General features: G+C 41.3%; 1 protein-coding gene across 3 annotated transcripts in view; it reads left to right on the forward strand.

The window, feature by feature from the left end:
• Positions 1 to 14716, forward strand: part of Myom1 (myomesin 1) — a 127417-nt gene that overhangs the window by 82512 nt on the left and 30189 nt on the right. For all 3 annotated transcript variants that reach the window (XM_076549895.1, XM_006972255.4, XM_076549896.1), the window contains 4 exons: positions 3458 to 3572; positions 12860 to 13016; positions 13871 to 13977; positions 14095 to 14139. In XM_076549895.1, the coding sequence (XP_076406010.1) occupies positions 3458 to 3572; positions 12860 to 13016; positions 13871 to 13977; positions 14095 to 14139 (424 nt within the window). The remainder of the gene's footprint in view (positions 1 to 3457; positions 3573 to 12859; positions 13017 to 13870; positions 13978 to 14094; positions 14140 to 14716) is intronic.

Here is a 14716-nt window from a genome sequence, read left to right on the forward strand (position 1 = left end):
TTGGCATTATTTCTCAATATAGAATTTGAAATATATTGAACTCTGCATTTAGCCTGTGCCCTAGTTCAAGTTCACTTACAGACTGAACTTATTTCAATTTTGAAATTATTTCTGAAAATTCATTATCTCAACTAGGTGTGGTGACAAGCCTGTAATCCTAGCACTTGGTAGACAAGCAAGAAAACCATGAGTTCAAGGTCAGCCTCCACTAAGTAGTGAGTCCCAGGCTGGCCTAGTCTATACAAGACCTTGTTTCATAAACAAAACAAAGAAGCAAAGTTCATTAGCTCCAGGGAGAGCTATCACTATATAATAATATTCTGCTGCCATCAGAACCCAATCCAACAGTTAGATTTAAAACCTAACAGTAAAAGCATAGCTAGTCTACATTCATAGTCACATGTAGATATAACAGTCTTATTAAATAAGAAACACAGAGCCAAATGCAGAGTTAAAAGCCCAAGAGGTCTGAGCAGTAGCTAAGAGCTGAGACTAAAACCAACCGCCTTCTTACCCTTCACTGCCGCTGCCGTCCTTCCCCTGCCAAAGAAACCTACTTCCTGTGTCTCGGTCTTTTTATTGACTTTCTGTTCTGCCCTCTCATTGGGTGTAAACCCAACCACATGACCACCTCGTCACTGCCTGTCTATACAGACCTCCAGGTCTTCTATGGTTGGTATTGAGATTAAAGGCGTGTGTCTCAATGCTGGTGGTGTCCTTGAACACACAGAGATCTGCCTGTCATGTGATTGGGATTACGGGCGTGTGCTACCACTGCCAGACTTCTGCTATCTATGGCTTGCTTGCTATTAGCTCTGACCCCCAGGCAGCTTTATTTATTAACATACAAATAAAATCACATTTCAGCACAAATAAAATATCACCATAGTCACAAAGGCTTTATTTATTGACTACATGTTCCCCAGCACTGTTGAGTTTGAATCAAATTTAGAGTGTTGGTCTCTACCACAGCATCAGGGGAGAAATTACACCTCCTGGGTATAATAAATTCCTTCCTAAAAACAACTCTTTTAAATTATATGTTTTAAAAATAAAAGAATTTTGATAAATAATATTAACAGCGTTGTTAATACTAGGAACGATAACAGCACAGAGCCCAAACCAACTCACACATTTATGAAACATGTTCTTAGCAACCATCTTGATTATTTAAAACTGAGAGGGCTGGGAAACTCTCTGCCATGCAGAGGACCCAGGTTCAGAGCCCAACATTTACATGGCCACTCATGGCCATTTGTAACTCCAGATCCCAGGGACCTGATGTCCTCTTCTGGCCTTCACAGGCAAGGATATAGTGCACAAACATACCTGCAGGCAAAATACTCACACACATAAAAGTTTAAGAACCAAGGAACAAAAAACTCCTGGTCTTGAGGCTGATACTTTGCCAAGCTCAGCAAGTTAAAGCCCTTGCTGCCAAGCTTAGCAATCTGAGTTCAGTCCCCAGACCCCACATGGTGGAAGGAGAGAGCTGGCACTCACAGCTTGTCCTCTGACTTCTACATGTGTGCCATGGCATGGCCGGTATCCCTGCCCCATTGTGCATAGACAACAATAATAAATAATTTTTAAAATCAAGGATGTAGAATATTTTTTAAAAGATTTATTTACTTACTATGTACATCGGGGTTTTTACCTGCACGTATGTCTGTGTGAGGATACCAGATTCCCTGGAATTGGAGTTACAGGCAGTTGTGAGCTGCCATGTGGGTGCTGGGAATTGAACCCGAGTCCTTTGGAAGAGCAGCCAGTGCTCTTAACCTCTGAGCCATCGCTCCAGCCTGGATGTAGGATATTTTTAATTATTTTTGTTAGCATGCAAAGTAATGAGTTTCACTGTAGCATTTTAAAACACATATATCATTCTCCTTTGTTCTTAGCCTCCTCCCAGCTCCCTCTGCTTCCTCTCCCCACGCCCTATTGCTGGCTCCTGCCCCTTCCTGTAAAGTCCCCCCTTCCACTTTCATATCCCATAAATTCCATTAGCCTCTCTTCTTCCCCTTCTCCTTCCCTTGAGGGTTTCCCCTCTCCCTTCATAGTTCCTCTTCTACTCTTATGTTCTCTGTATGTAAACATTTAAATTTGTGTCCCCATGTGTGAGATGAAGCAAGGCCCTTGTCTTTTTGAGACTTGCATATTTCATTAGCCCAGTGAGCTCCAGTTCCACCCCCATTTTCATGAAAATTTTATAATTTCATTCTTTCCAGCTAAATAAAATTCCATTGTATAAATGTATCAAATTTCCTTTATCAATTCAACTGTTGATGGACATATGGGCTGGTTCTCTAAGAGAGTGTAGAATTTTAATACACTTTGATTATTCACAAGTTTGTTGTTGTTGTTTTTTGTTTGTTTGTTTGTTTTGTTTTTGTTTTTGTTTTTCGAGACAGGGTTTCTCTGTGTAGCTTTGCGCCTTTCCTGGGACTCACTTGGTAGCCCAGGCTGGCCTCGAACTCACAGAGATCCACCTGGTTCTGCCTCCCTAATGCTGGGATTAAAGGTGTGCGCCACCACCGCCCGGCATTCACAAGTTTTTTAAATTCACAATTATATTAGTCTCCTGTCTATTTAGTGAGAAATAGGCATTAAATTTACAGGGACAATGTTTATGTTTTAGTCCTGTAATATACTTTTAATTTTAATTTTATTTTATGTAAACAAGTGTTTTTTTTTTTTTTTTTTTTTTGGTTTTTCGAGACAGGGTTTCTCTGTGTAGCTTTGTGCCTTTCCTGGAACTCACTTGGTAGCCCAGGCTGGCCTCGAACTCACAGAGATCCTCCTGCCTCTGCCTCCCGAGTGCTGGGATTAAAGGCGTGCGCCACCACCGCCCGGCGTAAACAAGTGTTTTACATGTATGTATGTGCACTGTGTGTGTGCCTAGTGCCCATGGAAGCCAGAAGAGTGTGTCAGATCCCCTGGAACTGGAGTTACAAACAGTTGAGGGCTGCTATGTGGGTGCTGGGAATTGAACCCGGGTCCTCTAGAGGAGCAGCCAGTGCTCTGAGCCATCTCTCCAGCATCTGTAATGTACTTTTGAGCAAATGCAAAATGTCTTTTTGCTAAGGGAATCACTGCAAGGTGGGTAACATAAATGCTATTTTGAACTCTTTGAATTTTACCTTTTGGACCAAAGAAGAAGGCAGCTAACTCATCCAAAGTACGCACACATTTCAGAAACATGTTACATGATTTCGGAGGTGCTTAAATTATTTGAGAGGGAATGTGAGAAGGAAGGGCTGGCAGGGATTTTAGCAACTTTGACAGCTGGTCCACAGAGAGGCGAGACCAAAGTCAAAGCCACCTGAACGACATAGGCCAGCTCTAGAGCACAAGCCCTGTTTCCTTGGTGCTGTGTGATTAATGATACCTGCAGAGGAAGAACACACCTGTTTATGTGACGTAAGACATACATTACTTCTAAACCTGCTTATTCCAGGTGCAAGGCCTCACAGAGGGTGTCAGCTACGTGTTCCGCGTGCGTGCCATCAACCAGGCGGGCGTTGGGAAGCCTTCTGAGCTTGCTGGCCCTGTTGTGGCAGAAACACGTCCAGGTGGGTCCTTACTTTTTCATTAGTATTCATCCCCAGCGTAGGGTGTCACTCAGCAGTGGAGCAAGAGTTTAATCCAAGTGCCAAAGGGGAGAAAAGATCTGCTCTTCCAGTGGAACCCGGTTCAATTCCCAGCACCCACATAGCAGCCCTCAACTGTCTGTAACAGTTCCAGGGGATCTGACACGCTCTTCTGGCCTCCATGGGCACTAGGCACACACATGGTGCACAGACATATATGCAGTCAAACACTCATTCACATAAAATAAAATCAAAATTAAAAGTATATTGTAGGACTAAAACATAAACAAACATTGTCCTTGTAATATTTAATGCCTATTTCTCACTCTCAGCAACAGTAGGTGCCATCTAAGTAGTCAAACACTATACCCTTAGCATGTGACAACCATGTATTCCTTCACAGGAACCTCAGAACAGGGATGAGCCAGGTTTGAAGTAGTCTACGGGCTACTTTGGCTCAAACCTAACCACAGGGTATTCTTCCTGGACCCACCCTAAGCAAGCACCCCTAGTAGGCTGTTCCTATTAGAACCTGGCCTTTAGCCCTGAGAAGGTATTTTCCAATCACAGAGGGAGCTGCAATAGCCCAGGGCATGGGCATGCCCCATACACAGATGTAGATCGTATAGAATTTTAGCTCCAAAGTTAAACCAGAGGCCAGCACGCTTTTTCTTAAGGGCAAAGTAGTATTTTCAGCTTTACAGCCATATGGTTTTTGTTACAACCGTGGCCTGCCAGGACATGAAGGCAACCACAGACAAGTGCATGAGCAAGTGTAGCTGTGCTCCAATAAAGCCTTTTCATGTGCATTACATAAATGCATCATATAATATCATGCATTCTGCACATTATACAAATAATATCATGCATTATGCACACTATAAAATTCAAATTCCACATTATAGTCCCATATCACGAAATATTAATCTTCGTTTGATATTTTCTCAGCTATTATTTTTTTCTTCTGGGTTTTTGTTTGTTTGTTTATTTTGAGACAAGGTCTCATTATGTAGCCCAGGCTGGCCTGAAACTTGCTATGTAAACCAAGCTGGACTCAAAGATATGCCTTCCAAGTGGTGAGATTAAAGGTGTGTGCCACCCAATTTTTCATTTAAAAACCATTATTGCTTGTAGGCCATATGCAAAGAAGCAACAGGCCAGATTTAGCCCATCAGCCATGGCTTGCTGACCCATGGGTTAAACTAAAACTAGCAATGGTCCTGTTCGCATGGTTGACTGAGCTAGCACAGCCATGATGGGCCCACAGAAGACAGTGTCGCCTGTATTATGAAAACAAAGTTCATAGTGCCCATTGCTCAGTTAGTTCCTAATCACTACACAATGATGATGATAATTTCCATTCTTGTTCAATTTGTTCTGTTATAAAATTTTTATTTCTGTTCACTGAAGTTTCATAAAAAGAAAGCACCAGTAACATAAAGAGTAGAAATTGTCATCCAGTTATCTTTTGTTTTTATTTATTCTAGTGTAAGGGATTTTGTTTTAGTGAGCCCCTGTTTTCAAAAGTGAAATGAACACAGGACAAGTAGATAATGTCATAGTTATTTTCCTGTGAGGAAAATGTAAACATAGGAAACTTCTCCTTGAAATGCCTATTACTTGAAAAATATCAACAGTGCACCCTCAGAAAAGGTCTGCCCACTACATCCCATTTCTTCATGACTGCTTTCAGCTACTCCTAAACTAGTTTGTAGACAGGTGTTTGACAAAAGAGATCTTTACAAAGTGAGGCAGGAAATGTCACACCTCAGAGTAACCTTTGCAAAATTCCAAAGAAAGCAGAAAAATGCTAGGAACAGACATACAGAAACACCAGAACATGTGTACATATACATTCATTTTAGAGGGATCCGACCCCTCAGTTGTCAAATGTGTGACCATCAGTGGTACTAAATAGACATTTGTAAGGGCTCATGTGCAATATCTACCCTCAGCATATATGCTATATATAAATATAGCATTTATATTACTGTGTGAGGGAACTCTCTGTCTAGAAGATCAAAAGCACCTTTTAAGCTTTAGGGTTCCCAACTTGATTAAAGAAAACTCAAATCAACCCATTTCCACAATCAGGGCCTTCAGAATGGCACGGTGCCGGGAATAGCATTGGCATAGCCATCTCTGGGGGGTTGGCTATTGGCCTCCTGTGCGAAAGTTTTGTGTTACTGATGTGGAATAAGCACCAAAAGTTGCACCTATGGCCGTTCAGTTCTTGGATGAGAACTCTAGTCAACAGCTGTAGACGTGAATACACTTAGCTGCTCACAGCTTAGGAAAGAATCCTTGGGCACAGCAAGTCAGAATGCTTCCCTGTGACATTCTGGGGTTGTTTATAGTCAGCAGGCAGGTTCACTCTTGCAACAGGAATTTCTCGAGCTGCTCCTACATGGCAGGTCCCGTATGTGCCCTGGGAGGACTGAACTGCTCATTTAGTTTACAGTCATGTGGGAACACTGGAGTTTACAGCTTGGTAGGATGAGAGCTAGGACAGACATAAAAATCTGCACAGCCAAATAGACTAGAAACCAGGACTCAAGGTTTTGCAAGTTGCTGACTAACAAAACTTAAATATAGCCTAAAATTGACTATATTTTTTTTTACCTTTACTACGCTTAAGTGTATTATTTTGCCCACTTTATGTTAGAATGAATAGGAGGGAGAAGGGGTAGAAATGTTACCAATTTCACGATTTGGGGTGTTGAACTTGCAAACTTGGTTCAGAAAATACTCTGGTTTCTCTTCAGATCACAGAGATCCTTTGCCTTTTTGGTTTGAGAAAAACACCTTCATTTGTGATACATTATTAAACTCCTGGGTAGAAAATAAAGCTTATCAAGCAACATCACACCACAAATATACCTAACAAGATACTTGGCGTGTGATTGGGTTTCAGTTAAAGGTTCACTTAATCCACTGGAGTCAGCAGGATCACTGGCCTCCCTTTGAAGTCAAAGAAGCTCCAAGGAGATGCTGCCCAGCCAGGGCTACAAAGTCTAATTGTGCTGGTAATGAAAACCCAGACAACAGCCTAAGTGTGCCTGTGGTGCTTTCCCAAGACAGCTAGTTAGCTAAAGAAACCTACAGACAGAACAGGTTAGAACTAGTTAGCAAATTTGGTGGTCCCTACAAAGACATTTTCTTCCTGATGTCTGATCCTTTTGAACAGTATCTGCTGCTGATGGCATCACACCAACAATGGAGGTAGAGGCCAGGTGAGCCAGATCAGATAGGAGATAAGAGAGACCTGGCCTGAGGTGATCTGGAGGTCAACGGGTTGGCACAGCAGCTTGTAGATGTTCTTGCCAGAGAAACAGAGCAGCAGTCAGGGAATCAGGTGATGGGTAGGAGAACCCAGGCAGCAAGCAGGGCCTCACAGTGGGACACAGGCAGGGAGCAGGTTAGGAGAATGCACTTGCCCAGAGGACAGTGAGTTGGGATTCAGTTAGCAGCCAAGTGCGGCTTGGAGTTTTAGTATCTAAAAATTGGTTGACCAGGACCTGGTCCAACGTTGAGAAGGCAAATGTGGGCAGGGGGCCTCCTGGTGGAGACTGAAGGGATTCCGAGGCAGGAGGCTGGCTGATTCTGAAAGATGAGCTTTACTGGCTAATTCAGGAAACTTCGAGTGTACCTGCTCCCTAACTGCCCCCCCCCCCACTCCCACCACAGCAGTTCTCAGTGGTGACTGCTTGAGAGTCCTGCCAGGAACTCTGAAAATACCGATACCCACTCCACCCAGAGAAATGAGGTAAAAACTAAACTAACCAGGCTTAAATACGTGTCAGACTCAGGCTTCTTCGGAGGAGGAGTTGTATCTTTTCTTCACGTACCCTGAGGGCGTAGCACAGAGCTATATAACACAGCAGGTAATCTATCAGATGAAACAAAGCGCTGCATGAGAAACAAAGTGTGCTTTCTCATCACCGTGACAACTATCTGACATAAACTTCAAAGGAGGGAGGATTCACTCACAAACCTCGTGGTTTGAGAGGTTTGAGTTCATGTGGCAAGGGGGGCACGATGGAGCCACTAACATCATAACAGGAAGCAGAGAGTGAGGAAAAGACAGGAGACCATCTTCAGTGACTTCCATTCCCCATGGGCCCCACCTCCCGAGGGCTCTGGGCTTCCCAAAGTAATACCACGAGCATCACCACAACCATGCACCACCAGACAAGCCTATGGGGGACATTTCATATCTAGACAATAACAGCCACCATGTTTTGAGCTGTGTGATTCTGGTAGCATCAGAATATGTGCCCTGCATCCTTGACATCTTGTAATTCATGCCTGGTTGTGAAGGATGAGATGGGAAAGGCAGGTCCAGTGGAGGCCACAGGGTAGGCACCAAAATGATATGTCAGTCAAGTGTGATAAATACCAAGACAGCCCAGTGAGGCATGTCACTGATCGCAGTAACTCATCTCTGTTTGAGTTATCTGTTCCTCTTTCAAGTTTTTTAAAGGCACATATGTCATACTTGTGCACACAGAGTGGAACAATGAAGCTCATATTAGTGCTCATGTAAAAGACTATAAAATTATATCTGGTTATGAGATGGGCAGCAAAACAAACTGAGATATAATCTTTTAAGTTATCCACCTATTTACTTATTGTTAGAAAAGAGAAAAGTGGGGTAGAATCAGTTAATTTTCAAGTAGTTTATGCTATCCCTGATCATTTCTTAGCTCATTCTCATACTGGGAGTTCCTGATGTCTGGAGGACCATTTCAGTACCACCTCTGAGATCAGATGTCCCTGTGTCTACATTAGGAATTTTATAGGTTGAAGCACTGACTAGGGACAACTTTTCTTTTTCTTAAAGGCTTATTTCTAAGTCTGTGTTTATGTATATGTGGGGGGGGGGGGCGGGAGGGGATATGTGCACGAGTGCAGGTGCCTGTGAGGTCCAGAGAAGGGTGTTGGATCTCTTGGAGCCAGAGTTACAGTCAGTTGTGAGCCGTTGTGCATGCTGGGTACCAAACTTGGGACCTCTAATAAGAGTAGAACACTGACTCATAGTCACTGAGCCATCTCTGCCACCCAGGACAACTTTTAAAACCTTGTCAGACCAAAATAATCTTTCATTTTCTCTACTGAAATGTGCCAAGTGAATTTTCATGTCTTTAAAAAAAAAAAATCACAAATTGTTCCTGAAAAATCCTGAGACCCTGAAAACTTTGGTTCCCTTTTCCAACCCAACTTTGTGAGAAAGTGGGCTGGCCTTTCCCTAGATAAGACTATTGCCAGGGAGTCCTTTCTTGACTGCAGAACTGTGTACAGACTTGAATCTTGCTTCAGACTGCAAGTGTAAAATGAAGTAGGAAAGCTATGGCCACTAGGGCAGTACCTGTATTTCACTTGATGGTATCAAAATATTGAGGCCAGGTAGAAGCTTTACTATAACATATTCCAATAAAATGTATACTACAGTTTTAAACTATGCTTTTAAAAGTTGGGTTTTCAGTCCAGTGCCTGGAACATGTAAATATATATAGAAAATATGAAAGATGGAGTTTCTACCTTTACAGAATTTAACACTATTCTCAATAATTAAAGAACCAGAGCAACTTTTTGAAAAATGTAACTAAATAAACAGCCATCTTAATAAGCTTTTATTTTTAATCCTTAAGACCCAAATAGTTCCAGCTGTTTTTATTTGTTCTTGTTATTGTCTATTTATTGAAATAAATTTACTACCGTCATCCATCATAGGTATAATTAAATTTGCATAAATTGAAGAAAGGTTCACACCACTCTTTTCTACTTCCTACAATGTTACCATGTGCCAGTCTGACATAATTGACCAGAGCTTCACAGACAAGGAAGATGCTTAGACACTAGCTGAATCTGCAGTTAATTTCTACATCACTGTCTATCCTAGATACTAGTTTTTTTTAATTAAAATTGAATTTAAAGCAAAGAACAACTATGTTCTTTTCCAAAATTACAAAACATCATATTTCTTAGGTTAGACATCAGTTATAAGGCAATGAAGTAAGGATCACACATGGGAGGTAAAAAGAACACGTCACTTGAGGTTTAAAATAGTATATTTGAAAGGAAATATAAAAAGGGAAACAAAATCTTTTGTTTCACTTCATATTTCATAAAAGATCACCAGTTACATTACAAAAATTAATTTCCACATACTTCAGTGAGTTAGTTCTGGCTTCTCCTCTCTACACTATTGAGGCAATTCAGACATCAACTAGGTATGGCCATCTTATCCTGACACTTGTATTTGGAACCAAATTTGGCCATTAAACCTGGCCTGAGTTTGATCCTCAGCACCACAAAATAAGTAAATAAATAAATAGTGTTTGGTTTTAAGTACCCAACTGTTCTATTTATCTGAGAGTTCACCACCAAGTCTTTAATTTTCATTTTAAGACCATCAAATTCCATTTGAAAAGATTGTATGTTTCCATAAATACTTTTAGATGCAATGTACTGCACCTTATTTACTTTTTGTATGCAGCTCAGAGCCATGAGTGCCAACCTTATTTGTGGCACAGAGTTGCAATGTAGTGATACCTTTCCTTAAGAAGGTATTTATTTATTTATTTATTTATGTATGTATGTATTTATTTATTTATTTATTTATTTATTTATTTATTTATTTATTTATTTATTTATTCTGTCTTCCTTTTGGTTGTTTTCTGTTCTTAACATGCTTGCCAGGAGTGGCGTCTTCTCTGTTTATTAAGCTTAACCCGGAAGTAACCAGTTAGGCTTGTCAGAACTGCCACTCGTGAAGTATAAATAGATTCCACATGACAGTCTGGAACTCCCCAGTGTGAGCAGGAACCTCAAAAGTGGACTTTGGTCCATGAGCATTGGCTCCTAGAGAGCTGTGTGTTTTTATTTCTTGGTTTGGGGCCAGCTTCCCACTGGGGTGAGGCTTTAGAGTCCAGAGGTCATCTGCAGAACTGAGAGAAAGGTGAAGCTACTGGAACTCCTTCTATGCTTTCAGTTCTGCAATTTCTTTGCATAAAAGTCTGGTATTTAGGCTTTAGGGGAAAAAAATAAATCAAGATTTTAGCCCAAGTACTACTTTTATAAACTTAAATCATGTCTTTACTATAATAAACAGTAAGCAGGGTGATTCATTTTCTCTGAAAAAGGATTACAGGTAAGAAAATAATTAATATGAATAATTGGTAATGCTTCCAAAGTAGACACTATGCAAAAAGGGAAAAAGATTTAGTCAATGCCCATCATTTCTGTCCTCATTATAGTAATACAGAAATACAAATATGTTGACTTAGTATTCTCACAGTGACTCTTTTTTTTCTTTTTCTTTTTCCTTTTATTTTACTTTACAATACCATTCAGTTCTACATATCAGCCACGGGTTCCCCTGTTCTCCCCCCTCCCACCCCCTCCCCTTACCCCCGGTCGACCCCCCATTCCCACCTCCTCCAGGGCAAAGCCTCCCCTGAGGTCTGCGATCAACCTGGTAGACTCAGTCCAGGCAGGTCCAGTCCCCTCCTCCCAGACTGAGCCAAGCGTCCCTTCATAAGCCCCAGGTTTCAAAAAGCCAACTCATGCAATGAGCACAGGACTCGGTCCCACTGTCTAGTTGCCTCCCAAACAGATCTCACAGTGACTCTTACAAACTCTTGTAATACTACCTGGGCCCAAACACTCTTCAGCGCCAGCCTTTGCCTAAATTCCAATACGCACATTGGTCCAGTACTTTATAACATGGGTGTGAGGATTAGTCACGTGCTGTCAGCAACAGAAATAAAACAAGCCCTGCAACTTTACAAGGACCACATGGCAGATGCTTCACTTAAGGAACAATTAAGCATTTAATTATTGTTATTTTAGGTCACCTATGAATCAAATATGATGATGAGCATTTGTTAAAAATAAGACTTTAGGAATCTGCTAGAACTAACGTTCTTTCTACTCTTTACATGTGTTAACCGTCACTTTGTGGATGTATATGCAGATGTGGAAGTTAAAGTGTGCATTGCCATCAGTAAGAACACAAATTATATGAACTATCAGAATCAGGATCCAAGATCCTGAGTTACTCATTGTCTGGGCTCAGTTTCCTCTTGAACGTCCCTAGCAGGACTTTGACACTCCCCCACCCACACTGATGATTATATTGGACAGTGCCCAGGATGACGAACTTTAATGATAGTATCTAGAGACAAATCTATAGGAAAGTTTTCTAGTACTTTGAAAAAGAATAACAGAAAAAAAAAAAAGTTGGGTGGTGGTGGCCCACGCCTTTAATCCCAGCACTCAGGAGGCAGAGGCAGGTGGATCTCTGTGAATTCAAGGCCAGCCTGGGCTACAGAGTAAGTTCCAGGACAGGTTCCAAAGCTATACAGAGAAACCCTGTCTTGGAAAAAAAAGAAAGAAAGGAAGAAAAAGAATAAAACTATATCTTCCTGAGACTAAATACAATTTCCCTAATATATTAAAACAAATCAAGTTGAGCTGATGACTGGATTTGTATAAATTGAACACATTTTGCTTCTTTCAAACTGGATTGGGCAATAGATGTGCTGCTGTACAAACTTTAAATTGCTATATTAGATGCCAGTGCTTTAATAAATTCTGTATCTAGTAGATCACCAGAAAAGGATTGAAAGACATTTTTTAAAAACCTAGAGAGAAATTTTCAGGAGAAACTAGAAAGAATAAGTATTGCCTACATTCTCTCATCCAAAGTTACGTTGTTTTCAAAGGAAGAATGTATGTGGGAACTTTCTCTACTCACCCCACAACCTTATCAGTTTGAAGATGTCTCCCTACATCAGAAATGACAGCGAGCTAGAGAAGATTATTACTGAACCATATTAAATTTTAAATGGACATAAAGTTAAAGAGATATAAGATTTATAGATTTTAAAATGATTTAGAGTTATTTTATTTTATTTGGGAGATTTATTGAAACAAAAGTCATGAATCTTCTTTTGCCCAAGACTTTGTTCACAATGACAATCAAATCCATTCCCTCACTGTGCCCTCCATTTCAATCAACTTTTCCTCAGTTCTGGACAGACAAGGTGGGCTGTGGTGTTGACTTTACATAGGAAACATGACATATTCATTTAATTCCATGTATACAGTATGGAGGATGATTGCAGTGAACACTGGGGACCTATCCCTGGCCCAGAGACACTGCCTTGGTCTAAGGTTAAATAAAGGAAGGCATCTCAACACAAGAATTCTTCTGTGACTGTTTCTATCACAAGTCCCAAATGCCTTTTTTTATGACCTTTTAGGTACCAAAGAGGTTGTTGTAAATGTGGACGATGATGGAGTCATTTCCTTGAACTATGAATGTGATCAGATGACTCCCAAGTCAGAATTCGTCTGGTCCAAAGATTATGTACCTACTGAAGACTCTCCACGAGTGGAAGTTGAAAGCAAAGGCAATAAGTAAGGAATATTTCTATCTAATAACACATTCCATTTTCACTGTAAGAACATGAAATACACTTTTTGTCCCCTGCCTAACTTCCTTGGCCTGAGAAGATAAAGTCACAACTATTTTATATGTGGCATTATAAAACTATATAGCCAGTTCGGCCTCAAAATAATCTTTCTAATGTACAGTTCTTGGAGTAGACACATTTGGTTTAAGAAAAAAACAATCAACTTTTCTTCTGGTTTATTCATTTAACATTTAAATGTTTAGTTGATCTTAGATGGTACCACAACTGGTAATAGAGCTTGCCTAAGTGAGAAAACACAACAATATAGAGTATTGATCTGTTCATTAATTCATATGCTGTGTTCCAGACAAGGTGCTGGGTGCCAGGAACACAACAGAAAGCAAACAGAAGCCTAGCTCTGAAGGCACAGACATTACACAGGGGGACAATCCAGTGTAGTGTCAGTTCTAAAAAGAGAAGTACAGGAATGGCAGAAGTACGGGAACACCCAGAGTCACCTGCGGTCTGCCCTGTAGGAGAAAAGCCAGCTAATCAGGAAAATGTCCTTTTGTAGGACGTGTATTATATATCTGCAGCATAGCGTGGAGATGAAGCATTCACACCCGTGCCCCATCATCCTACAAAAGGTCAAAAAAGTCTTCCTAGTGGGAATGACATTCAACCCAAGACACCAAGAGCTAGCAAGCTTTAGCACAGTGGGGGTGAGGAGGTGGGTGGGACATGACAAGTGTTCCACACGAAGGGAGTATCACGTGGAGGGGATCAGAGACAGGATGAGTTGACAGTCCCACAGACCATGGACAGTCTCATTTCTAAGAAAAGTACTTTGTTTTGAAGGACAAAAATGACCTTCCAAGACCTCGGGACGGACGACCTGGGCACCTATTCTTGTGATGTGACAGACACCGATGGGATAGCATCAAGCTACTTGATAGATGAAGAAGGTAAAATCCATTTAAAACCCGTTCCCCCCTAAGTCTAATGTTGCTTTAATTTTCCAGTCATCATCCAGTGATACTTGTTTTAGTCGGTAAAGCTTTGCCTTCTGTTTCTCCACACAGAAATGAAGCGTCTGCTTGCCCTCAGCCAGGAACACAAGTTCCCAAGTAAGTGTCCTCAGCGCAGTCTCAGATTTCAGCAGTTTTACCCAGAGTTCAGCTTCGGCAGTAGAGCAAGTGACAGCTCAGAGGAGATTAAGAGCAGGTCAGGGCCTTCCCTGATGGCACGGTCTTGTGATTTTAGTCACTCTGGAGGCGGAGACAGGAAGAAGGCAAGTTCAAAGCCTGCCTGGCCTACAGAGTTCAAGCTCAAGGCCAGATTAGATAATTTAACAACGAACCCTGTCTTGACCTAAGAGTTTGAAAAAGGAGCTGGTGATAAAGGCAGGGGAGTCCTGAGTTCATGGTCTGGTCGGAGCTACATGGTAGAACCTGTCCAAGGGAGGAAAGTGGGGGATAAGGAGGCATGGAAGGAGGGAGGGAGTGAAGAGGGAGATAAGGAGTGGCCTTAGAGTATACATATCAAGCCAGTATCCACAGAAGCACGTTCTAGAAATGGCACTTTTCTTTGCCATTTTTCTCCAGAAATGCCAAGATATTAACATAGAAAAAAAGTACTCCATGGGGCTGTGGTTGGTAGAGTGCTTTCCTAGCACCCACAGATGCCTGGATTTGAACCAGATGT

Source organism: Peromyscus maniculatus, chromosome 13, assembly GCF_049852395.1.
Source record: "Peromyscus maniculatus bairdii isolate BWxNUB_F1_BW_parent chromosome 13, HU_Pman_BW_mat_3.1, whole genome shotgun sequence".
In the NCBI taxonomy this organism is placed as follows: Eukaryota; Metazoa; Chordata; class Mammalia; order Rodentia; family Cricetidae; genus Peromyscus; species Peromyscus maniculatus.